At 36.8% G+C, this 27,761-nt stretch overlaps 2 protein-coding genes across 9 annotated transcripts in view; one reads left to right on the forward strand and one right to left on the reverse strand.

Moving 5' to 3' along the window:
* CROT (carnitine O-octanoyltransferase) overlaps nt 1-21,718 on the forward strand; it is a 55,497-nt gene extending 33,779 nt beyond the window's left edge. The window contains exons 9-17 of the mRNA XM_064289945.1: nt 871-972; nt 5,873-5,956; nt 6,039-6,146; nt 7,000-7,130; nt 15,580-15,703; nt 17,408-17,486; nt 17,578-17,671; nt 17,801-17,920; nt 20,517-21,718. Coding sequence (XP_064146015.1) covers nt 871-972; nt 5,873-5,956; nt 6,039-6,146; nt 7,000-7,130; nt 15,580-15,703; nt 17,408-17,486; nt 17,578-17,671; nt 17,801-17,920; nt 20,517-20,637 — 963 coding nt within the window. The 3' untranslated portion in view covers nt 20,638-21,718. The remainder of the gene's footprint in view (nt 1-870; nt 973-5,872; nt 5,957-6,038; nt 6,147-6,999; nt 7,131-15,579; nt 15,704-17,407; nt 17,487-17,577; nt 17,672-17,800; nt 17,921-20,516) is intronic.
* A 95-nt stretch (nt 21,719-21,813) lies between these two features.
* ABCB4 (ATP binding cassette subfamily B member 4) overlaps nt 21,814-27,761 on the reverse strand; it is an 88,835-nt gene continuing 82,887 nt past the window's right edge. For all 8 annotated transcript variants that reach the window (XM_023544455.2, XM_003407167.3, XM_064289941.1 and 5 more), the window contains 2 exons: nt 25,717-25,863; nt 21,814-25,065 (listed from right to left, as the gene is read on the reverse strand). In XM_023544455.2, coding sequence (XP_023400223.2) covers nt 24,859-25,065; nt 25,717-25,863 — 354 coding nt within the window. In that variant the 3' untranslated portion in view covers nt 21,814-24,858. The remainder of the gene's footprint in view (nt 25,066-25,716; nt 25,864-27,761) is intronic.

Raw genomic sequence — 27,761 nt, forward strand, 5'->3', positions numbered from 1 at the left:
TATAATGCATTCATCAATACTAAATAATACGAATAAAATGACCTAAAATTGAAAAACCTCGTAGCTAGAAACTGACACTTCCTCTTCTTTAGCCGTATTTTTTTTAATAGCAGGATCACCAAACTTCTTTCTAAACCTATGTTAAAATATATGCCATTATATATATATTTGATATACAGGGAAATGTATATGGATAAATTTTAGATTTACCTGTTTTTCTAAAATGGCACACAATCTTTGGTCTGTATTTTAACTGAGTATGGTTCAAACTTTTTGCCTACAATCCATAGTTAGAAATGTATTTAGATCGTAGCATAAATACACACACCTGTGCACATGCACACATATATATGTGTGAGAGAAGTTTCATGAGACAATGATTACTTTTACTGTCTCTAATGTACTCTGATATTTGTTCTATTTTATTTTATTTTTCTAAAGAATACTGATTTTGATGTACTAAATTGATTGCATGACTCACAGGTGGGCCATGACCTACAGTTTGAAAAGCATGCTTAGTGGGATATGAATTCTTGAAATATTTTTCTCCTCACCAAACTTTAATGACTAAGTATATCAAGGCCTCTTATACCATTCAAATTGTAAAAACCTTACCCTTTTGATGATATGCTCTTTAAACATCCATGAGCATTCTGTCCTCTGGTAGAATTTCCTTAACTTGAGGTTTTGAGAAATATCTGACGTCATAGCAGAATTATTACTATTACCTTTGAGCATAACTGTGTTATCATTTTATTAAATATGGTTTACTTGAAGAAGGAAAAGTGAGATGACATAGGTGTTTAAGATGAAAATACTTATAAATCAATGTTAAAACCCTTTCAATTTGGAAAATTAAATTTATTTTAGGTAACTGCAATGATCCTTTCTGGAGATCCAACAGTAGTCTGGGGTGACAAGTCCTATAACTTGATTTCCTTTTCTAATGGAGTATTTGGCTCTAATGCTGATGTAAGTAAACTATTGAAGTCTTTTTTTTCTTTTAATTCTTTAGGCTAATTTAAATGGCAGTAGGTAAGCACAGATACCTATGTTGCTTTGTGGTAGTATAAGTAAAATTTTCTTTAGTTGCATGGCATTATAGGAAAAAGTTTAGTTATGAATTCTTAGTGAAAGTAAAGTTAGGACAACTATAGTAAGTTGTAAGTTACCTGCAGTAAGGCCAGCAATTTGGTGTGTATTTGAAAAAATGTAAATTGCTCATCATTTTTATTTAGCGTAAGTTCTTTAAGACCCACTTTTGTCTGTTTCTTCTGAATTATAACCTATTTTAGAATATATGTCATTATATATATGTTTTGTATACCAGGAAATGTATATATTTCTAGATTTACCTAATTGTTTTCCTAAATGGCATGCAATCTTTGGTACGTTATTTACTCTACAGATATTAAAATATCTTTAATTTTAAATCTTGACCATTTTGACATTCTTCATAATTTACTTTTAAAGTCTCTGTTTGTTCTTCTCCCATGGTCCTCTTTACTGACTCTACCTTGTCACTTTCTGATGGACAACCCAGAGGCTGAGAGGTCTATGAATCAAAAAAAAAAAAAAAAAAGAACTTAAGTCAGAGCTGAAATATACTCTGTAATCTCATTATAATACTTTTCATAAAGTACACAGTTTGGTATAAGGTAGTATGAGATCGTTTTTTGTTGTTTTTTTTTTTCTTTTTGGTGGCCTTCTTTCAAAATATTTAGTGACTGTAAAGTACTTAAAAGGCCTACTATGTTAATCTGGGTTCAGTAGTTATATTAAAAAAATCGGTATTTATTCATTTTCCAGCACTGTATCAGTCAGTGTTCCACTGCTATTCATAAGGCTTTCACCAGCTAATTCTTTTCAGAGATAGACTGCTGGGTCCTTCTTCCTAGTCTCTTAGTCTGGAAGCTCAGCTGGAACCTGTCTGCCATGGGTGACCCTGCTGGCATCTGAATACCAGTGGCATAACTTCCAGCATCACAGCAAAACCAAGCCCTCACAGTACAACAAACTGGCAGACACATGGGGGGTTTTAAGTCATAGAAATCTAAATAAAACTGGCATTAGTTTAAGAAGATATTTATTGGTACAGGCATACAACTAAATTTGGGTAAGGCTGATTTCCAGTGCTCAGATGCTTTCATTAGAAATATTTCTCTCCCTCTTTTTTGGTACTACTTTTTTCTGTTTGGCTTCATGTTTAGGTAAACTATCCCATGTGGTTGTTGCACCTGTAATCTTATAGCTTCATTGCTCTCTTAATACCTTTGTGGCCCCAGGGGAAATAACCATCTTTTTTTCACTGGTTCTGCAAAAGTCCTAGATATAAAACTTACTGGTTCTGATTGGCCTGTGTGAATCCTGTGCCCATTTTGAGGAATTGGGTGCTGTGATTGGCTTGGCCTGGATCACATACCCAACCTGGAACCTAGAGTGTAGAACCAGTCTCATCGAGACCACGTAGACTGAGAGATGAGGCATGATGTTTGCCTAAAGAAAAATAAGGTAGCCTTTTTTTTTTTTTTAAATTCCAGAAGATGGTGGGATGACTGATCAGCAGGTAATAAAATTAGATGTCTAGTTTATATATAGTAGTAGCTCATTAGATCAACAGTGAAAGGTTGCATGAGCCATTTTCTGGATTTATTTTGTTTACTCTCCTGTGAGTCCACTGTTGACAAAATATTTTTTTAATTGCCTCAGTTTTCTTCTCTTCAGCTCCTTATTTGATTATCCTTGACCTTCCTCAGTCTGATTTATGTCCTTGCTATTTCCTGGAAACTATCCTTTGTAAGGTAGCTAACTGCCTCCTCTTTAGAAAAATCCCAAGGCTTCTTCCCTCCAGTTCTCTTTGATCTGTCTGCCACAGTTGGTTACACTTTTCTTCACGTGTGTTCTGATACTGCCTCCTTCTCCTTAACGGTCTTTCCCTATCTACTGATTCTAAAACTGACTTTACTAATACTCACACTTCCCCTCCCTCTGCCTGCCGTCTTCCTTGGTTTTAAAGTTTCATTGTCCAGCGAGCCCTGGTGGCTCAGTGGTTAAAGTGCTCAGCTGCTAGTCAGAAGGTGGGCAGTTCGAACCTACCAGGTGCTTTGTGGGAGGAAGATGTGGCAGTCTACTTCTGTAAAGATAGCCTTGGAAACCCTATGGGCCAGTTCTACTCTGTCCTATTGGGTCACTATGAGTCAGAATCGACTCAATGGCAGTGGGTTTTAACTTGTAAATATGTGTTTCCAGCTTTTACCTGTTATTCTCATTTTGAAAGTTGTGTTATTGTTCCAATAGAATGTCATATTGTTTTGTAAGGGTAAATATTGCAGATAGAACTCATTGTCTCTCCTCCACTTCCTCACCCCCTCCTCACCAAAAAAATACCTTTCACTACTTTGATTTTTATTAATAGCACCAACATCCTGCTGTTTGCTCAAACTCAGGACAAAAGTAATTGTAATGATATTTTCTATTTATGCATAAAGATGTTGGATCCAGAAGGAGTACACATCCCAACACAACTCTGATGCATTTCTGTAGTGAGTAGATGGGTATGTTCTGTGTATATGCATTAACACCCCCATATTTATAAAGTCAGTCTGATTATCTCCATCTGATAGTCTGCTTTTTTTAAATTCCATGTAGGTTTCCCTTGTAACCTACGATGATTTTAGCAAAAGCAATTCAGCTAAGTAAAACATCGTTACCCATTGCCGACAAGTTGATTCCGACTCACATCGACCCTATAGGACAGAGTAGAACTGCCCCGTAGGGTTTCCAAGGAGTGGCTGGTGGATTCGAACTGCCAGCCTTCTGGATAGCAGATGTAGCTCACTGTAGCACTTAACCACTGGGCTGCCAGGGCTCCAAAACACCATTAATGACGTCTGTGTACCGTAGGTAAAGCAGTTTTTAATCCAAAGCCATGTTGCTGCTCCCTTCCATCAGTGTAGTGATAATTGATCGTTGACTGTGAGTGGTTAACTATGTACTTTGGTAATTAATCACATTTTCCTTTTGGGTGTTAAAACCCTTGAGGTCAACTGTCTTGTTTTCTCTATATTGTAAGCTTTATATAGGGCACATAGGAAGCATGTAGTAAACATTAGTTACTAACAGTGACAGCAATAGTAATAGTAATTATTGGTGTGGCCAGGTCCTATACTAAGTACTGTATGAGCATAATTAAAATAACTTTACACATCAGCTGTATTAGGGTAGGTATTATTATCCCCACTAGCAGATAGGGCAGTTTACTGAAAGAATTCACTTTTTCATTGTTGCACTGCTACAAAGTACTGGAGCTTATATTCAGAACCAAAGCCCACATTCTTTATTACCTCAATATAAGAAAAAACTGAAAGGAGAAAATTATGTGAACAAATAAAGTATCAGGAAACCATTGGATTTTTTAAGGTTTCCTAATACTTTTTTGAAATTATTAGCTTTTCACCGGGGGTGGATGGGTAGAATTCTAAGTCAAACTTAAATCTTTCAGTCTTGCTTTTTCTTCCTGGTTCTGGTAAAAGAGAGAGGTATTCTTAAATAAAACAATATATGTGATAATGTTCATGAAAATTCTTTGTAAAACTATAAAGCTTTACATGGTTATGAGATGGGATTAGAAAATGGGTTTTCCCAGGACCTGTGAGCCTTGTTATGTGTGTTACTGACAAATGGAATGAACTGCTCATGCACCTTGTACTGACCTCCCCTCAGGAGTCTTTCTTAATGGTGCTACATACTTGGTAACCGGCTACTGTGCTTCTAGGCTTGCTCCTTTGGGCTGTGATATAGGGAAGCAGAGCTGTAGTGTTAGGGTGATGTTTAAGACACCTAATTACTGCCTCTGAAACTGGCCCTTCCCCATCAGGCTAGCAGTGTCATATTCAGTTCCTGAACAGTAATTGCGTTCATTGTAAAGCAGTAACACAGAGAAGGAACCATCTGATATGATTGTTATTAAAAGGACACGGAGAAAATTAGGCAAGCAGAGTTTGTCCTCCAAAATAAATGATGGAAAGTTTATTAGGTGCAGTTCCTTTTTGTAGATACAGCTGTCAAGCCTGTAACACCCCAGTACCCATCTTTTCTACCTTTCTTAAACATTGAGAATTACTTCTGTCACACCTGGACACTCTGCTAGATGTAGAAACGAAATGGCTATGTCTGTTGATACTCACCGGTTGACCTGTGTTTTTACCTGAAGAGGTTTATGCCCATCCTAAGTGCCTTCAGATAGTCTGCCATCCTCATCTGCTTTTCCACACTACTCTTACAGCCCCAGAGCGTCTTAGCATTACATACCTACACTTGCTTTGACTTCTAGTACAAACACCAGTTATTTTCTTTAGATTGTTTCTTTTCCACACCCCCCCCATTACCCCAAGAGCTGTAACTACCATATTTTACCCAAATAATGTGCACCTTCTATGCTTGTTTGCCAGCTATGCCTGCCTCCCCTGCCCCAGTATTTTTATAAGTGCACTATGCTGGTTTTTTTTTTTTTTTTCTTTTTTTACAGTAACATGTAAAAAAAAAAAAAAAAAATTGGCACAGCAGACCTCGTTGGGGAAGGGCACAGTTGGCAAACAAATGCAGAGGGTATGTGTTATTTGTGTAAAAATACAGTAGATATTTCAACCTTCTAACATTTGTTCTTCAGAAAACATAACGCAGCTGTTACTTACTATACTGTATGAAATCTTTATCTTTATGATTAGAAGGTGAGGCATTTTAGGATTTTAAGAATAAGTTACATTTTCTACACTTTAGTATAATTTGTTAAGAATGGAGGGAAGGTGAAGATAAATATATTAGGTAAAGTTTTAATCTGACATAAAATATTCAAAATCTTGTTTCATTTTAGCATGCGCCTTATGATGGAATGATTATGGTAAATGTCAGCCATTACGTTGATGAGAAGATTTTTGAGAATGAAGGAAAATGGAAGGTATGTTAGAAAAAATATTTCATCTTTTTTCCCCCTAATATTTTTTATAGATACAATATTTTTAAGTCTTTCCTATTCTCAGGGTTCAGAAAAAGTGCAAAATATACCACTTCCAGAGGAGCTTGTTTTCACCGTGGATGAGAAAGTATTAAATGACATCAAACAAGCTAAAGCTCAATATCTCAAGCAGGTAGATTTTTCATTTTTCTGTTAGCTAGTAATGCTTTCTCTTTTAATTTAGTTATTATCCGAATAATATAGTATAAAGCATTTTAAAGTTATAGCTTTAGGTTACGAGGTAAGGGAGGAGTGGGAATGAAAAACACTAAATAGACAATAGATAAATGGTAACTTTGGTGATGTCTTGGAAGAAGTACAACCAGAATGCTCCTTAGAAGCAAGTACGTCTCACATACTTTGAACATGTTATCAGGAGGGATCAGTCCCTGGGGAAGGACAACATGCTTGGTAAAGTAGAGGGTCAGCGAAGAAGAGTAAGACCCTCAACAAGATGAATTGACACAGTGGCTGCAACAGTGGATTCAAGCATAACGATTGTGAGGATGACGCAGGACTGGGCAGTGTTTCATTCTGCTGTATATGGGGTCGCTGTGAGTCGGAATCGACTTGACGGCACCTAACAACAATAACTTTGGTGAAGGATAAGACAGTACACAATACTGGGGAAGCCAGCACAACTTGTCCAAGGCAAGGTCGTGGAAGCTTCATAGACACATCCAAACTCCCTGAGGTACCAAATTACTGGGCTGAGGGCTTTGGGGACCGTGGTCTCTGGGAGCATCTAGCTCAATCTGCATAACATAGTTCATAAAGAAAATGTTCTACATGCCACTTCGGTGAATAGCATCTGGAGTTTTAAAAGCTTGTGAGTGGCCATCTAAGAAAAAAGAAAATAAATAATAAATGAAGTTATAGCTTTAATATCTTTATTTCTGATGATTAATGTGAATGTAATTTTTATTATCTTTGGGGTATTCTCCTTAAGTGATTTTTCACTGTTCCCCTTTAATTCTTTTTATTAGGCATCTGATCTGGATATTGTGGTTTATGCCTTTACACCTTTTGGCAAAAACCTAACCAAGAAGAAGATGCTTCACCCTGATACATTTGTTCAGCTTGCACTTCAGCTGGCCTATTACAGACTTCATGGATGGTGAGGACCACTCATTTTTCATCTTCAGAATCTTGAAATCTAGAGGTTTATCTTTTCGTAACTCCCCAGTGGTGTTTTTTTTACCCCCTTCAGTTTTTTCCAATTTGTACTCAGTCCTAATTTGCACTTCTATGAGCAGTGTCTGAGAGTTTCAATCTCTGAGGGATTCCTTGTTTTTCATGACTTTGACACTTTTGAACCATCTGAGCTCTTCTAACATGACTTGTCATTTTTTGGAATTTAGATCACTTAACTTTCTTGTGACCTCAGGTTTCCGATGGGTGCATGAAAAGTTGTAATTTTATAGATTATCCAGTCTTTCTCGTTGTTAGGATAGTAAGACTGTCTGCTGTGACCTTCTGCATCTTAAACATAAGTGGAAACTCCTTAGTCTTACTTTTTTAACCAATCTGAGAATATCACTCTTTAAATTGATTGTTTAGGTCACTTACATTTAATATAATTATTGATAAGATGGGGTTTAAGTCTGCCTTCTTGCTATGTATTTTCTTTTTATCCTGTTTTTTGTTTCTTATTTTTCTGTATTCTTTCTTTTGCACTCATAGAATGGATTTTTTTTTGTTTTATTATTACATTTTATCCTCACTATCCTATCAGCTATACTTCTAGTTTTTTTATTTTATTTTATTTTTAGTAGTTGCTCTAGGGCTTACAAAATACATCTTTATCACAGTCTACCTTTAAATAATATTTTCCACTTCATATAAAAGCCCTGGTGATGCAGTGGTTCAGTGCTCAGCTGCTAACTGAAAGGTCAGTGGTTCAAACCCACCAGCCACCCTGCAGGAGAAAGATGTAGCAGTCTTCTTCCATAAAGATTTACAGCCTTGGAAACCCTGTGGGGCAGTTCTATTCTGTCACACAAGGTTGCTGTCATTTGAAATTGACTTGATGGCAGTGGCTCTACCTTTAAATAGTATTTCCACCTCACATATAATGTGAGAACCTGAAAACAGAGTGCATCTATTTTTCTTCTCCTGTTTTTTTGTGTTGTTGTTGCCATACATTATACTTCTACATATGTTATAAACCCCACAATACGCTGTTATTATTTTTGACTTAAGCAATCAATTATCTTTTTTTATTGTGGCAAAATATACATAACATAAAATTCGCTTGTAACCATTTTTAAATGTACAGTTCAGTGGCATTAATTACATTCTCAATGTTGTGTGACCATCATCACCAACGTATATTTCCAAAACTTTTTCATCACCCCGAACGGAAACTGTACCCATTAAGCAGCATGTCCCCATTCCCTTCTTCCCTAGCCCCTGGTAACATCTAATCTCTGTCTCTATGATTTTACCTATTCTAGATACTTCATAAAAGTGGAATCGTAATATTTGTCCTTTTGTGTCTGACTTACTTCACTTAGTATAATGTTTTCAAGGTTTATCCTTGTAGCATATCCGAACATCCTTTCTTTTTATGGTTGAATAATGATCCATTGTGTGTATATATCACATTTTGTTTATCCATTCATCTGTTGATGGAAACATGGGCTGATTTCCACTTTTTGGCTATTGTGAATGATGTTTCTAAGAATATTAGAGTACAACTATCAATATGAGTTCCTCTTTTCACCTCTTTGGGGAATATACCTAGAAAGGGATTGATAAGTCACGTGGTAATTCTGTATGCAACTTTCTGAGAAATTGCCAAACTTTTCTACAGAGGTTGCACTGCTTTTTTATTAACCACCAGCAATGTACAAGGGTTGCGATTTGTCCATATCCTTGTTAACAATTGCTATTTTTTTTTTTTAGCCATCCTAGTAGGTGTGAAGTGGTATCGCATTATGGTTTTGACTTGCATTTCCCTAGTGACTAATGATGTTGAACATCTTTTCATGTGCTCATTGTCTATTTGTATATCTTCTTTGGAGAAATGTCTATTCAAGTCCTTTACCCATTTTTTAATTGGGTTATTTACCTTTTTTATTGTTGAGTTATAAAAGTTCTTTATATATTCTGGACACTAGACTCTTACCAGATACATGATTTGCAAATTTTTTTTCCATTTTTCAGGTTGTCTTTTCATTCTCTTGATAATGTCCTTTTTGAGCAAAAGTTTTTAATTTTAACGAAGCCTAGTTTATCTCTTGTTTCTTTTGTTGCCTGTGCTTTTGTTGCCATACTTAAGAAACCTTTGCCAAATCCAAGGTTACAAAGAGTTTCTCCTATGTTCTTTTCAAGAGTTTTACAGTTTTGGTAAGCATTGATGTTTGATATGAAGGAACTAAAGGCCAAGGATATCCTATTAGCTTTCTACTGCTGTGTAACAAATTACCCCAAAACTTAGTGGCTTCAAACAGTAAACATTTATTCTCTCATTGTGTCTGTGGGTCAGGAACCTAGGCATGGCTTATCAGGGTGCCTCTTGCTCAAGGTCATCTTTCATGAGGCTACAGCCAGGGTGTTGGACAAGGGCTGTGTTCTCACCTGAATGCTCTCCAGAAGGCAGATCCACTACTCATATGGTTATTAGTAGGATCTAGTTTCTCCCTCAGTTTCTTGCCATATAAGCCTCTCCGTAGGGAAGCTGCCAACAAAGTAAGTGGCTTTCCTCAGGGCAAGGAATTAAGAGAGCAAGAAAGAGCTCTTTTTGTAACCTAATTTCAAAAGTGATATCCCATCAATTTTATCCTATTGTTTACATTAAAAGTGAGTGGGGGCGGAGCCAAGATGGTGGAGTAGTCAGACGCTTCCGGTGATCCCTCTTACAACAAAGACCTGAAAAAACAAGTGAAACGATCATATATATGACAAGCTAGGAGCCCTGAACATCAATGGCAAAGTTCGAAAACAGACTGAGCGGCCGGGGGAGGAAGAGATGGTTCAGAAGCGGAGAGGAATTACTGGACCTGAATCTCCAGAAACCCTCAGGTGCCATTCCCTGGAGCAACTACGGCAGGCCTGGCTATAGCGTTCAGGATATGGTTTCCTCAGGGAGGGACAGTGAGCCGCACAGCCTGCTCACACCTCTGGAACCAGAGAATGGTGCTCTCAGCAAAAGCTAAGTATATTGTGTATATTTTACTGTGTCTCCAGCCCCCACGCCGGCTTCAGTGACTGTTGATTTCCCTGGGCCTGAGATAGACTCTGCTGCACACCCCGAGCCATTCTCCCAGCCTGGGAGAAGGAATAAATTCACAATTAGGGGAAAAGATAATCTGCCAGCTCCACTAAACTGGGGAACTCAGGAGAGAAGCGGCTCCTGTCCAGGCACAAATGGTCCATGGACATTGAATACCTTTCTCCCCTGCATGGACCTGTGTGGACCCATTTCAGGAGAAAATCAACAACAAATAAGAGGAAAAGACAATATATAAACTACTCAGCACACAAAATTAAGTGGGAAAAAGAAACTGTCATCAACACACACAAAAAACACATCAAAATGACAGCACTAAACTCATAAAAAAAAAAACTCATACCTATCCATAATTACACTGAATGTAAATGGACTAAATGCACTAATAAAGAGACAGAGAGTGGCAGAATGGATTAAAAAAAATGATCCGTCTATATACTGCCTACAAGAGACACACCTTAGACTTAGAGACACAAACAAAATTAAATTCAAAGGATGGAAAAAAATGTATCAAGCGAATAATCAAAAAAGAGCAGGAGAGGCAATATTAATTTCTGACAAACTTTAAAGTTAAATCCACCACAATGGATGAGGAAGGACACTATATAATGATTAAAGGGAAATATACCAGGAGGATAACCATATTAAATTTTTATGCACCCAATGACAGGGCTTCAAGATAAATAAAACTCGGCATTGAGAAGTAAGATAGACAGCTCCACAATAATAGTAGGAGACCTCAACACACCACTTTCAGTGAAGTGACAGAACATCCAGAAAGAAGCTCAATAAAGACACGAAAGATCTAAATGTCACAGTTAACCACCTTGACCTCATAAACATGTACAGAACACTCCACCCAACAGCAGCCAAGTATACTTTCTATTCCAGCACACATGGAACATTCTCTAGAATAGAGACCACATATTAAGTCATAAAGCAAGCTTTAACAGAATCCAAAACATCGAAATATTACAAAGCATCTTCTCTGACCATAAGACCGTAAAAGTAGAAATCAATAACAGAAAAAGCAGGGAAAAGAAATCAAACACTTGGAAACTGAAAAATACTGCTGAAAAATGACTGGGTTATAGAAGACATGAAGGATGGAGTAAAGAAATTCATAGAACCCAGCGAGAATGAAAACACTTCCTATTAGAACCTTTGGGAAACAGCAAAAGCAGTGCTCAGAGGTCAATTTATATCAATAAGTGCACACATACAAAAAGAAGAAAGGGCCAAAATCAAAGAATTATCCCTGCAACTTGAACAAATAGAAAGAGCAACAAAAGAAACCCTCAGGCACCAGAGGAAAGCAAATAATAAAAATTAGAGCAGAATTCAATGAAACAGAGAACAGAAAAACAATTGAGTTAACAAGACCAAGAAATGGTTCTTTGAAAAAATTAACAAAGACACACTACCTACCTAAACTAACACAAACAGAAGTAGAACAACTAAATGAACCCGTAACAAAAGAAGAGATTGAAAAGGTAATTAAAAAACTCCCAACAAAAGAAAGCCTGGGTCTGGACAGCTTCACTGGAGAGTTCTACCAAACTTTCAGAGAAGAGTTAACACCAGTACTACTGAAGGTATTTCAGAGCATAGAAAAGGATAGAACACTCCTGAACTCATTCTATGAAGCCAGCAGATCTCTGATACCAAAACCAGGTATAAAAAGAAAATTACAGAGCTATATCCCTCTTGAAAGTAGATGCAAAAATCCTCAACAAAATTCTAGCCAATAGAATTCAACAACATATCAAAAAAATAATTCACCATGACCCAGTGGGATTCATACCAGGTATATAGGGATGGTTCAACATTAGAAAAACAATTAATGTAATCCATCATATAAATAAAATAAAAGACAAGAACCACATGATTTTATCAATTGATGCCGAAAAGGCATTTGACAACTTCCAATACCCATTCATGATAAAAACTCTTAGCAAAATAGGATTAGAAGGAAAATTCCTCAACATAATAAAGGGCATATATACAAAGCCAATAGCTAACATCATCCTAAATGGAGAGAGTCTGAAAGCATTCCCCTTGAGAATAGGAACTACACAAGGATTCCCTTTATCACCACTCTTATTCAACATTGTGCTGGAGGTCCTAGCCAGAGCAGTTAGGCTAAATAAAGAAATAAAGGGCATCCAGATTGGTATGGAAGAAGTAAAAGTATCTCTATTTACAGATGATATGACCTTATACACAGAAAACCCTAAAGAATCCTGAAGAAAACTACTGAAATTAATAGAAGAGTTCAGCAGAGAATCAGGATACAAGATAAACATACAAAAATCAGTTGGACTCCTCTACACCAACAAAAAGAACATCGAAGAGGAAGTCACCAAATCAATACCATTTACACTAGCCCCCAGGCCCCCAGGAGGACAAAATACTTAGGAATTAATCTTACCACAGACATGAAAGACCTATACAAAGAAAGCTACAAGACACTACTGCAAGAAACCAAAAGTGGAAAAACATACCTTGCTCACGAATAGGAAGACTCAACATTGTAATAACGTCTATTCTACCAAAAGCCACCTATAGGTACAATGCAATTGTGATCTGAATTCCAACGACATTTTTTAATGAGATGGAGAAACAAATCACCAACTTCATATGGAAGGGAGGGAGGCCCTGGATAAGTAAAGCTTTCCTGAAAAAGAAGAACAAAGTGGAAGAACTCACATACCTGATTTTAGAAGCTATTATACCGCCACAGTAGTCAAAACAGCCTAGTACTGGTGCAACAACAGATACATAGACCAATGGAACAGAATGGAGAATCCAAACATAAATCCATCCACATATGAGCAGCCGATATTTGACAAAGGTCCAAAGTCAGTTAAATGGGAAAAAGACAGTCTGTTTAACAAATGGCACTGGCATAACTAGATATCCATCTACAAAAATATGAAACAAGACCGTGCACAAAAACGAACTCAAAATGGATCAAAGACCTAAATATAAAACCTAAAATGAAAAAGATCATGGAAGAAAAAATAGGGACAGTGCTAGGAACCCTAATACGTGGCATAAAGAGTATACAAAACATTACTAACAATGCACAAACACCAGAAGAGAAACTAGATAACTGGGAACTCCTAAAAATCAAACACCTAGGCTCACCAAAAGAGTAAAAAGATTACTATAGACTGGGAAGAAGTTTTTAGCTATGACTTTTCTGATCAGCATCTGATCTCTAAAATCTACATGATACTGCAAAAACTCAACTGCAAAAAGACAAATAACCCAATTCAAAAATGGGCAAAGGATATGAACAGCTACTTCACTAAAGAAGACATTAACGTAGCTACCAGATACGTGAGGAAATGCTCACAATCATTAGCCATTAGAAAAATGCAAATCAAAACTACAATGAGATTCCATCTCACTCCAACAAGGTTGGCATTAATCCAAAAAACACAAAATAATAAATGTCGGAGAGGTTGTGGACAGACTGGAACACTTACACCCTGCTGCTGGGAATGTAAAATGGTACAACCACTTTGGAAATCGATTTGGTGCTTCCTTAAAAAGCTAGAAATAGAACTACTATAGGATCCAGCAATCCCACTCCTTGGAATATATCCTAGAGAAATAAGAGCCTTTGCATCAACAGATATATGCACACCCATGTTCATTGCAGCACTGTTTACAATAGCAAAAAGATGGAAGCAACTAAGGTGCCCATCAGTGGATGAATGGATTAATAAATTATGGTATATTCACACAATGGAATACTACTCATCAATAAAAAACAATGATGAATTCGTGAAACATTTCCTAACATGGAGGAGTCTGGAAGGTATTATGCCAAGTGAAATTAGTCAATTGCAAAAGGACAAATATTGTATGAGACCACTATTATAAGAACTCAAGAAATAGTTTAAACAGAGAAGGACATATTCTTTGATGGTTACAAGAGTGGTGCGGGAGGGAGGGAGAGGGGTATTCACTAATTGGATAGTAGACAAGAACTGTTTTAGGTGAAGGGGAAGAACACACAATACAGGAGAGGTCAGCACAACTGGACTAAACCAAAAGCAAAGAAGTTTCCTAAATAAATTGAATGCTTCGAAGGCCAGTGTAGCAGGGGCGGAGGTTTGAGGACCATGGTTTGAGGGCCATCTAGGTCAATTGACATAATAAAATCTATTAAGAAAACGTTCTGCATCCCACTTTGGAGAGTGGCATTTGGGGTCTTAAACACTAGCAAGTGGCCACCTAAAATGCATCAATAGGTCTCAACTCACCTGGAGCAAAGGAGAATGAAGAACACCAAAGACACAAGGTTAAATACATTATGAGCCCAGGAGACAGAAAGGGGCACATAAATCAGAGACTACAGAAGCCTGAGACCAGAAGAATTAGATGGTGCCAGGCTACAACCAATGACTGCTCTGACAGGGAACACAACAGAGAACCCCTGAGGGAGCAGGAGAACAGTGGAATACAGACCTCAAATTCTTGTAAAAAGCCCAGACTTCATTTTCTGACTGAGACTAGATGGACCCTGGAGGTCATGGTCTCCAGACCTTTTGTTAGTCTAAGGCAGGAACCATTCCCAAAGCCAACTCTGCAGACAGGGATTGGACTGGACTATAAGATAGAAAATGATACTGATGCGGAGTGAGCTTTTTGGATCAAGTGGACACGTGAGACTATGTGGGCAGCTCCTGTCTGGAGGCGAGATGAGAAGGCAGAGGGGGTCAGAAGCTAGCTGAATGGACACGGAAATAGAGGGTGGAGAGAAGGAGTGTGTTGTCTCATCAGCGGGGAGAGCAACTAGGAGTATATAGAAAGGTGTATATAAATTTGTATATGAGAGACTGACTTGATTTGTAAACTTTCACTTAAAGCACAATAAAAATTTAAAAAAAAAAAAAAAGTCAGTCAGTAGGTCCAGCCCACACACAAAGTGAAAGGATTATACGAGGTCATAAATAACAGGAAGTAGGGCCGCTGGAGATCATCTGAGAGGCTGTCTACAACAGACTCCAATATGTAGAAGCTGACAGCAGCCAAGCCTTTGAAATAGCCCATATTATACCAGGCCCTCTCTGTCATAGTATTTCGTGCTCTTTGGCTTTGAAAATAGACTTTTTGGTATTGAAAGTCTCAACTCTATTTTAGGGCTTAGTCTCTGGCCAAAGTAAGCATTATTAAATGAACTGTTTTTAATGACGTTAGAGCATTTATTAGAGAAAAGAGTAAACTTTTTTTTTTTTAAAAAGAAAAAATTGCTTTAAAGTTTAAGATAGGCTTTGTTCTTGCTTATGATAGGCTCTCATGTAATTTTGTCTTTTAGCCCTGGTTGCTGTTATGAAACAGCTACAACAAGGTATTTTTATCATGGTCGTACAGAGACTATGCGATCATGTACGGTAGAAGCAGTCAGATGGTGCCAGTCCATGCAGGATCCTTATACACACGTGAGTATTTGAAAAGGAAAAATTCACCCAATTTTGTTTAATTTTTCTAAAGGTGTCTTGGTCCTGGAATAACTAACTTCTTTGCTTCAGATTTTCCTCAATCATTAAAATACTTTCACACTTTTTTTTTCCTGAAGTTTTCAAAGCCTTTGTTCATTTGTCAGTGAAGTGTATGTTGTTGTTATTAGGTGCTGCTGAGTTGGTTCCGACTCATAGTGACCCTGTGCACAACAGAAGGAAACACTGACCAGCCCTATACCATCCTCACAGTTGTTGCTGTGTTTGAGCCCATTGTTGCAGCCACTGTGTCAGTCCATTTTGTCGAGAGCCTTCCTCTTTCTCACTGACCCTCTTATTCTTTCCAAGTTATGCTTGGAAAGAATAAGAAACAGGGGAGGCCAGGGAGGAGTAATGGTAGTCTGTCCTCCTGAGTGTGTTTGAAAGGGCTTCTCAGTGACTTTGGAGGGTGTTTCTTCATTTAGGATTCGAGAAGAAGCCTCTTTGAGTCATTTTCTAGTCTTTTAATACATTACTTCAGTACTACTGATCTACCTTTAGAACAATACCAGTGAAGTACAGACTCTGCCAAAGTGCCTTCAAAGAAAGGAAGCTTTTCTTCATTTGGTTGAATGTGCTTAAAATCAGTTATGTTAATGGTTTCATATTAGAACCAGACAATTTTGTTTTTGACAACCACAGAAAAATCATGTTTAATTGTAATTTTCTCTTTCATACTTCTGTATTTTCCAAATTCTCTAATACAGTCATATGTTACTTTTATGTGTTTATTTTTATAACTCCTTTTATTTATTTTTTGGGAGAGAGTAGAATTCCATAACACATTTACATTATTCCAAATTGAAAAGGCCCAATAGCTGCCAAACAGTTCTATATGTTTTATACTTTTTTAAGCACTTAAACAATAGTGTATATCCTTCCCACTGCTATTTTGCTGTTTCATTTGTGCCTTTGATTTTGATAGACACAGTCATATGTTGATTTATTTTAATTTCACAGAGCTGCTTTATTATCATATTTGTGCAGTTATGCATTTGTTTTTTAAAATCACAGTTGCTTCTTTCTTTATACTTGTTATTGTCACTTCAGCACTGCCCACGCGTTTCTGTTTTTCTGTTGTAGGAAAGAAATAATAAGCAGGGCCTATAACCAAAAAGGTTGGCAGTTTGAATCCACCAGGCACTCCTTGGAAACCCTGTGGGACAATTCTGCTCTCTATCCTGTAGGGTCGCTATGTGTTGGTATTGACGCGATGGCAATAGGTTTAGTTTTTTATTTTATAGGAAAGAAAGGAGCCCCTGGGTAGTGCGGATGGTTAACGTGATTGGTTGCTAACCAAAAGGTTGGAGGTTTGAGTTTACCCAGAGGTGCCTCAGAAGAAAGGTCTGGCCATCTGCCTCTGTAAAAGTAGCCATTGAAAACCCTCTGGAGTACAGTTCTACTCTGACACACATGGGGCCACGGTGAGTCAGAATTGACTTGATAGCACCTCGTTGTTGTTGTTTTATAGGAAAGAAAAGGCAGCGAGATACATAGGAAAAAGACATATAAGCGTGTGTCACAGGTCTTAGAAATCTTTTCTCTTTCCAAATTACCCAAATCCTAATTACACTGAGCCCAGGTTTTTTGTTTGTTTGGTTTTTGTACACTTGTTTTTGAAGCATCTCTTGATTTTTGTTAACACAGCTTCAAGAGCGGCGGCAAAAGATGTTACAAGCTTTTGCAAAGCATAATAAAATGATGAAAGACTGTTCAAATGGAAAAGGTACTTAGGTTGGAATCATTCTGATGTTTTTAAAAAATTTTTCTCATGTTGAAAAATGTTTTCTAACTTCCGTTTTGGGGTCTTATTGCAGGATTTGACCGTCATCTTTTAGGTCTCTTACTCATAGCAAAAGAGGAAGGTCTCCCTGTTCCAGAACTCTTTACAGACCCACTTTTCTCCAAAAGGTAGTACAGTGTAGTGTTTTATAGTTTCATCAATCAGTTTTTTTGTGTGTGTGTGAATGTTAAAAAATCTTCAGAAACAGTATAAGCATCTGTTGGCCTAGTAAAATATCCTTTCTTTGTGCCACACAGTGGAGGAGGTGGAAATTTTGTTCTCTCAACAAGTCTTGTTGGTTATTCACGAACCCAAGGAGTGGCAGTTCCCATGGTACACAATGGCTATGGATTTTTCTACCACATCAGAGATGACAGGTGAGGCTGCTTTTTTTAATTCTTGCTGTTCTATAGAGTGAGAAAGCTATCACTTTTGTTCTTTGAATATTTTTCCTACACTATAATTCTGATTGTATTGTTACCTGTCACTTGGTTCATAGACAACTATTTTTGCCATTTAGGCATTTAACGTGTATTTATGTTTCTCTATCCTGCTTCCTACAATAAGACACTTTTCAAAATCAGTCTTATAAGTGCTTTTGTGCAGAACACAGTTTAAGATCGATTCAGTGATCTTATCATCATCCTCAAAATCAGACATTTTAACATATTTGGTCTACACAAGGTATTTTATGTTAGATTCAGATACAGTTTGACCACCTGTAAAAATAAGATGGTTCATTTAATTGTGGAAAATACTAACGAGAAAAAGAGACCAGGTAAATTAATTTATACTCAAAAAAAGAATGTTTTACCAATTTAGATGAATTTTATTTGGATTATATGGAATTTGGCTTGTATTTGTGAAAGAATGAGAAAGAAAAGTGTGATAGGGAAAAGAGGTGTAGAACAAGGTAATACGGAAGTAATAGCGAGGCTTGGAAGGTCACAGTCAAAGCATGGAACGCTTGGTCAAAAATCATTTGGCTGCATTTATCACTATGTGAATAAGATGAGAGCAGGCTTAGAGGCACTTTAGATGGAATGCAAAAAATTGGGATGATAATATACATATGACATTTCAGTTTTGAATATATTGCTTTTATACTTTTGCTTTTTCTAAAAGATTTTACAGTCTGTTATTTTTCAGAATTTTGTCATTTCTTTCCATGTCAAGTGTAATTTATACAGTCATTTATACCAATGGTACTTGTTATTGTTGGCATCTAAGTCTTGGATTATGTATTCTCATAGTTTGTGTATATTGATGTACAAATTAAAGGTCAAATTATATAGGTTAAAAATGCATCTTATTAAACTTTTTCATAAAAAAGGGTTGGAGGATTCTGCACAGGATCCCGAACAAGCGGTAGTAAGAGTTCAGGCCAAATACACCTCAACTCTCTGACTTAGAAAAACATTTGTATTACAAGGCACAAAACTTACTGTATGTTTCTAATCTATGACAAGTATAGATTTTTTAATTTTTATAAATTTGGATCATATTGTAAATAGTTCTGTGATGTTTTTATGAATTCCACTTTCACTTGATATTACTTATTATTTCAGGCAATCACTAATACCATTAAATATGCATTGAGATATTTCAATAATTGAATGATGTCTCTAGTCTTAGAGAGTTCCATAATTTATCTAACCTATTATTTCCTGTTTTTCCATCATTACAAATAATGTATAATGTTATATCTTTCTTCATTTCATCACACAGTTGCCAACTCTAATCATAAAAAATCCTTTACCCATTTGATGGCAAAAATCATAGCATAACATCAGTTCTTTGTTCACTTACGTATGAAGTTAAGTATTTTTTCTTTGTTGACATCTGTATTTCTTTTTGTGAATTGTGCATGTAGGAAAAGATGTTATTTTTATAATTTAGAGAGATAACTGAATTTTAAAAAATCTAATACTTAAATAGGAATTGTTCATATGTAGAAAGAAACATATTTAGATATTAGTAAACATTTGGGAATTACATGCACAGTGTGGCTGGAAAATGACTCTAGTGATCATGAATCACTAGCTGAAAACAAGGCAGGGCTTCCTCTAGGTTCCTGAATATCTTTCAGCAAATATAATCCGTTCATTCAAACACTGGTTTCATCATTGTATAGTGGGCCAGAGCATTTTTTTTACTTTATTCTGCTTGATCCAAAGAACATGTTGAAGACATAATTTACTGTCCTTTTAAGTGATGTGAAAATTGCATGGTTGTCCACAAGCTTTACAGTGCACAACATTGTGATTTGAATTGGAGCTTAATGGATACATTATTATAGACAATTCTGAGCATCTCGGAAGGGGAAGGCTACTTCTAAGGGAGTTGGTAGCCTCATTTCTGCTCTGAGCCCACTAAAAATCAGGATTCTCTCCTATTTCCTCTAGCTTCCTGGGGCCACTTTTATCACCTGCCAAATGTGGGATTTCTTCATCAAGTAGATCAAGGAGGAAATAGTGGAAAGTGTGACTTGGTCCCAAGAGTTTCTCTCTTTTACTTTTCTAGAAACCGCTTTTCCCTCCTCCTATCCTTCCTTCTCAATTTTAATTATTTTTGTCTCTTCAAGCTTTATACACTTCCTATTTAAACAGTTTCATTGAAAACAGTGACATGAACTCATGTCCCTTCTTATTCCATTTAGGGTGCTTTAGGAAGTCATCTTCTTTTTTTAAGCACAATAAGACCTTACTTCAGAGCCGTCTTTTGCTGTGGCTAATTTTTTGTTCCCTTTTGTCCTCAGGTTCTAGTCACACAGTAAATTAGTAAATTGGGTGTTCCCTAGTATTTTGTAAACCTGGCTTTACCTTTTACTGTAGTCAGATTACATTTACCTAGTGTCAGCAGGAATTGACAGTTCACTTATGAACACCAGATAAAGGTCACTGTTATCATTTGGAGCCTTTTCATGGTGGATTTTTGCATAGTACTTAATCATTTCTTCTTTGTGCTTCACAGGTTCGTTGTGTCCTGTACAGCCTGGAAATCATGTGCAGAGACTGATGCAGAAGAGCTCGTTCAGCTGGTTTTTTGTGCCTTCCATGATATGATGCAGCTGATGAACAGAGCTCAGCTTTAGAGACTAATCATTTATTAAGCACATACCAAAATATGTCATTAAACTGGGTGCTGGGAATAGATCGGTGATATGAGAAGAGAAGGAGTGTTGATTTGAAAGAAATCTGATAGGTGTAGAAATTAGAAGAATCATGCTCTCTAAATACATTCTGCCCTAGAAGGTAGAGACTATTTTTAATCTTCCTCTGATGCAACAGCAGTGCAAATTATGACACGGTGGTTGTAGAACTATGCAGTGTTTAAGATATGCCTCAACAATGCAAAACTACGAAATTTAACAATGCAAGTCTTAACTCTAATTTTAAGGTATTGTTGTGTGTACTTATGTGGATGACAAATCCTCTCTCTGAACAGCATTGTAGAGAACACCTTTTAAGCGCTTTAGCGCTTCCTAGTTACCAAAGGGTGTGAAATACATGATTGGATGCTAGCTTCCCTGCGATCAATGCCTTCCACATTCACTACAGGGTACAAGCATACTGTGTTTGCAGGGCTTTCAACCAGCTTGTTCTGGTTCCAACCCCTGCTGAGAATTCACTTTCCACCCTAGATATGCTGAATCAGAACCTATGTTTAATGAGATCACCAGGTGATTCTTAAGTATAATAAATTCTGAGAACCACTGCTCTACTAGTGTTTCTCAGAATTGGTTTCCAACTAGAAGCATTAGCCTTGCCTGAGAACTCGTTAGAAATGCAAATTCTCAGCAGGGGTTCAAACCAGAATGAACTGGTTCAAAGCCCTGTATGTTTGATGGGAAAGACCACTACAATTAATGGTGATCTTAAAAATAGTTTCTGTGGAACAGACAAAAAAATTTGGTTGTAGTAGGGAGGTTTATACCCCCCTAACACAAAGCAACTCCAACGAAATTCATAATAGTATACCGATGTTATAAGTAGTCTTGTGAATATAAAGATAATGCACACATTTCAAATTGTTTTAGCTAGTGACTTTTAAAGGTTTAAATGTTGAGTCATAGTCTGTCTCAGAACTGCCCAGGGTTTTTTTTCCCCTTATTCTCAGTTTAATTTTGTAGTTTATACTCTCAGACAATAAAGCTACCAGAATCATATAGCTTCTTGTTTTGTGTCTGAATAAGTGATTCATTCCTGTTTGGTCTTATGCCTTTTGATCTCAGTTATCTATTGCTGTGTAAATAAACCATCAAAAACTTAGTGTCTTAAAACAGCAACAATGTATTTCTCACAATTGCGTCAGTTGATTATGCTAAGGTGGATGGTGCTTCTGCTGGTCTCGCCTAAGGATTTATGAGGCTGCAGTCATCAGGCTGCTGAACGGAGGCTGGAATGTCTAAGATGGCTTCACCCATATGTCTGTGGGCTTGCTGACTGGTCCTCCCTCTACACGTGGTCTCTGATCATGCAGTATTCTAGGAGGTACAAGGCCTCTTGAGGCCTAAGCTCTGAAGTCACATAATGTCATCTCTGCTGAGTTCTAGCAGCCAAAACAAGTCACAAGCCAGCCCAGATTCAAAGGGTGGGAGGAAAGTCTCATCTCTTAATAGAAGGAGCAGCAAAATCACTTTGCAAAAGGCAGTGGGCACAAGAAGGCACGATTTATTGGGGGCCATTTTTGTAACAATCTACCACACATTTTAATATGAAGAGTACAGTATATTTAGTATACTGGTTGTATACATCCTCCACCCCCCAAAACATTCTCATGTGCTTCGAATTTGATAAATCTGGTTTATTGTTATTGTTAATCATCATAATAACCAACACTTATTGAGCCCTTATGACTGCATCAGGCACTATCCTAAGAAATAACAGTACAGTTTCTTTGTGAAAACAGTTAATGTCTATGCCATTTGGTGTCCTTCACAGTCACTATAAAATAGGAAGATAAAATCTGATCTGAGGACTGATTCCTCACTAGTGCAATTTTGTAGACTAGACTGCCAGGGCATTTCAAATCATTTGGTTAGTTTGTTTTAAGTAATGTCTACAGAGTTGGGTAATTCTGGAAACTCTATCACCTCCTGCAGTGACCTCTTCTCACTCAGCTTGAACATGTTTCCCTAACTTGCTTGAAGTTAAAAATCACCTACAGTGTTTGTTAAAAATACAAATTCCTGAAACTCAGCCAAGACCTACTGAAGAATTTCCAGGGGCAAATGGCCCATGTTCCTTATCAGGCAAATTTGGACATAATTACATGAGTAGGTTGAATTCTGCTCACTTTGAGTCACTGCAGTAATAAACTCCTTGCCCCACATTCTCTTGGTTAATCTGAAATTCAGTCCACTTTACACAGTCACATTTGAAAAATTCTTTGGTGTTAACTGGTTTATTATAGATAGAAGAATTAGAAGAACTTGGTTTGGACAGTTGGCTGAGTTAAACAACCTGTTAAAATAATAAGAATATTGGTACAGAAATTGATGGGGAAAAAAAAAGATACTGAAACAATATTTCAGTGTGGTCAGTTTTTAAGGGTTACCTAGAATATTTCATTTTGTTCTCTGTAATGGATTGAATTGTGCCCTCCCAAAAATATGTGTCAACTTGGCTAGGCCATGATTCCCAGTATTGTGTGATTGTCCACCATTTCATCATCTGATGTGATTATCCTATGTGTTGTAAATTCTACCTCTATCATGTTAATGAGGCAGGATTAGAGGCAGTTCTGCTAATGAGGCAGGACTTAACCTATAAGATTAGGTTGTGTCTTGGGCCAATCTCTTTTGAGATGCAGAAGAGAGAGACAGAGAGACATGGGGATCTCATACCACCAAGAAAGCAGCACCAGGAGCAGAGTGTGCCCTTTGGACCTGGGGCTTCTGCGCAGAGATGCTTCTAGACCAGGTGAAGATTGATGACAGACCGTCATGGGTTGAATTGTGTCCCCCCAAGATATCTCTCAACTTGGCTAGGTCATGATTCCCAGTATTGTATGATTGTTTACCACTTTGTCATCTGATGTGATTTCTCTATGTGTTGAAAATCCTATCATTATCATTTAATGAGATGGATTAGTGGCAGTTATATTCATGAGATCTACAAGATTAGATAGTGTCTTAAGCCAATCTCTTTTGAGATATAAAAGAGAGAAGGAAGGAGAGAGAGATTGGGACCTCATACCACCAAGAAAGCAGTGCCAAGAGCAGAGTGCATCCTTTGAACCCAGGGTTCCTGCACAGAGAAGCTCCTAGTCCAGGGGACGATTGATGACAAGGACCTTCTTATAGAGCTAATGCCCTGAATTTGGACTTTTAGCCTTCTAGACTTGAGAGAATAAACTTCTGTTTGTTCAAGCCATCCACTTGTATTTCTGTTATAGCGGCACTAGATGACTAAAACAGGGACTTTCCCCCAGAGCCCACAGACAGAGACAGTCTTTCCCTGGAGCTGGCGCCCGGAATTCAGATTTCTAGCCTCCTGGACTGTTAGAGAATAGATTCCTCTGTTGAGACCATCCACTTGTGGTGTTTGTTATGGCAGCACTAGATGACTAAGACATTGTCCAAACATTCTTTTCTCGTTTTAGGAAAGTGGATCGATTTTCTGAAAAAATCAGGATATTTGTAAAAAAAGTAATACAGTTGCTACAGAGACTCAGCATTTTATTGTGGATATTTCCAGTGTTTCAAATTGCATTGAGAGAATATGTGTATTTTAAATCAATGAGTTTTAAACTTTTTTTTTTCAAGAAATACTTCGTGCTTTATAGAACAAATGGTATACCTGCAAAGTTACCTAGTCGAAGGGGTATTTCATTTTCTCTTGAACTTCCATGATACACCAGGGAATAAATTCATTTTAAAAACTTCAGTTCCCCAATAATTTGGAAACTTATCAAGGGAAAGATGAGGATATTAAACAATTTATTTTTCCTTTACATTTGGCAAAATTGTTCCCAAGCCATCCTGTCAGCTACCCATCCATTAAGAACCATAAGAATTTTCCTGTGGCCTCTATTAATTCTACAGATGTATATGCTTGAACTTTGTTCTTCCTCTATGTTGCTGATAACTCAGGGAAAGCTAAGCTGCTATTTTCATACTTCATCAAGAAAGATGTCACTTCTAATTCCCAAATTTCAGATGCTGAAATATCAAATACCGAATTGGATGTTCTAAACTGATCTGGAATAAGATATATTTCATGATAGCTTAAACTACAAACTTCCTTTACAAGTCATAAAGAAGGTTGTAGAATGATTTACATTTATTTTTAAGATATACTTTAACAAGAGTTTATAAGCTCTGTGTCCCAGCCTGAACATTAATCATTGAAAAATAAATGCCTTTCTGCGCCAGCAGCTGTTGGTGCGTGCCGTGCTCCTTGATTTTGCCGTTCTCAAACACCACTATTAAGTCTGCATTCTGGATGGTGGAGAGGCGGTGAGCGATCACAATGCAGGTGCGGCCTTCTCTGGCTTTGTCCAGGGCTTCTTGGACAATCTGTTGATAAAACAGAAGTTTTATCTTAAAAATCGTATAAATGCTATATAACATTAAAAGAATTGTACAAGTTTTACCATCCTAGCCAATCAATTGTTTTCTAATCTCTTTGAATCTTTGGGTTTTTGCATGTATATTTTACATAATTGATATCATGGTCTATATATAGTTATGTTCTGATTTTTAATTATAAATGAATTCCCATGCTATAAATAATCTTAACAAGTAGTTAAATCTCCTAACCCCCATATATTTTGCTTAACTAGGCCCCTTTTATTGAATATTTAATTTTTCAGTTTTTCATATTATAATTTTCTAAAAATGTGATTTAATTCACCTTTTTTATTTTGAATAGCTTATTCTTTTCTCTTCATAAAAGTCATATATGACTATTTGAGAAAATTTGAAAAATACTGAAAGGAATAAAATAGAATACCCTACTAACTCAAAATAATAACTAGTGTTAAAATTTTTGTGTTTACTTCCCCCTCTACATTATATATGTATATATATGTATACATATATGTGTGTATACATACATACACACACACACACACACACAAGAACACACACATATTCCCTGCCCACTTGGCTGACAACACAAAATTATTTTACAAATTAAATGGGACATGAAGTGGGAGGCCACACCACCTTTTCACTTTCAGTATCCAGAGCTGACGTAGCTTCGTCCAGCAGTAGAATTTGAGGGTTTCTGATGAGGGCTCGAGCAATAGCAATCCTCTGTTTCTGACCTCCTGAAAGCTGAGTTCCCTTATCTCCCACTCGTGTTTCATATTTCTGTAAGTTGGCCATTAATAAAGTTAGTAAAGTTCTAACCCAGAAAAATTACTAATTATATAGTGAGTAAACTTTTACTTTTTAATATTTGACAGTTCTATTTACAAGGAAAAAATATTTAGAGCCAATAAAAGGTCCTATAACAACTAGACAGATTCCTTTTAAAGAATATTCTTTCTTCAATTTTAACAGAATATTTATTTTCATAACCAAATTAGAAAATCAGTGACTTTAACTCTCACTGTAATCTACACCAGAAATTTGAGTGATAAATTCTTGAATTCCTACCATTATCATAATGCCAATGGATCTGATGCCACTGGAATCCTAAAAAAGTTCAATATTAATGCTTTTAGAGTTTTAACAAATTTTTTACTTTGAAATAACCCACACAGAGCCTAGTTTATTCTCTCTTAAAACTCCATTCATTCATTCAAATATTTACACAGTATCTGCTATGCTAACAGAGGGAAATTAAAAAATGAATTCAGCTTTGTCCTGACCTGAAGGAATTTATAATCTGATACAGAAAAATACATGTAAAACCAAAAAGCCAAACCCGTTGCCATCGAGTCAATTCTGATCCATAGCAACCCTATAGGACACAGCAGAACTGCCCCGTAATGTTTCTAAGGGTTCAAACTGCTGACCTTTTGGTTAGCTCCAACAGAGTAGAACCGCCCCTAGGGCTTCCAAGGCTTTAATCTTTACGGAAAGAGTGGCTGGTGGGTATGAACCATCGACCTTTTGAGTTGCCGCCAAGTTCTTTAAGCACTGTGCCACCAGGGCTCCTTATATATATATATATATCAACTCTTGACACATACTGGTTAACTTGAATCAAGTATTGGATTTGACTGTCAATAGAAAACGTCTAAAACTTCAGCTTTTAATATAACTGACATTAGACTTTAGGAAATTAATAAAATATACCTTGATTTACTTTATGCTCTTCTTGGCCTAGAATGTTCTCTCTCAAAGTCCAACTTACCAAGTTCTTTACTAAGATTTCTTCTATTCATTTATCTCCCCTTCCTTCTCTTCTCCTCCCACCTCATCTCCACAACAATTTCTATCTCCCTTTCTGATCTTTCATACATCTACAGATGTATATGCTTGAACTTTGTTCTTCTTTCTCTATGTTGCTGATAACTCAGGGAAAGCTAGGCTGCTATTTTCATACTTCATCAAGAAAGATGTCACTGATCTTATACACAGAAAACCCTAAGGAATCCTCCAGAAAACTACTGAAACTAATAGAAGAGTTTGGCAGAGTCTCAGGTTATAAGATAAACATACAAAAATCACTTGGATTCCTCTACATCAACAAAAAGAACATCGAAGAGGAAATAACCAAATCAATACCATTCACAGTAGCCCCCAAGAAGATAAAATACTTAGGAATAAATCTTACCAAAGATGTAAAAGACCTATACAAAGAAAACTACAACGTACTACTACAAGAAACTAAAAAGGACCTACTTAAGTGGAAAAACATACCTTGCTCATGGGTAGGAAGACTTAACATAGTAAAAATGTCTATTCTACCAAAAGCCATCTATACATACAATGCACTTCCGATCCAAATTCCAATGTCATTTTTTAATGTGATAGGGAAACAAATCACCAACTTCATATGGAAGGGAAAGAAGCCTCAGATAAGCAAAGCATTACTGAAAAAGAAGAAGAAAGTGGGAGGCCTTACTCTACCTGATTTCAGAAGCTATTATACAGCCACAGTAGTCAAAACAGCCTGGTACTGGTACAACAACAGACAAATAGACCAGTGGAACAGAATTGAGAACCCAGATATAAATCCATCCACATATGAGCAGCTGATATTTGACAAAGGCCAAGTGTCAGTTAATTGGGGGAAAGATAGTCTTTTTAACAAATGG

The sequence above is a fragment of the Loxodonta africana genome, chromosome 8 (assembly GCF_030014295.1).
Source record: "Loxodonta africana isolate mLoxAfr1 chromosome 8, mLoxAfr1.hap2, whole genome shotgun sequence".
NCBI classification, from domain to species: domain Eukaryota; kingdom Metazoa; phylum Chordata; class Mammalia; order Proboscidea; family Elephantidae; genus Loxodonta; species Loxodonta africana.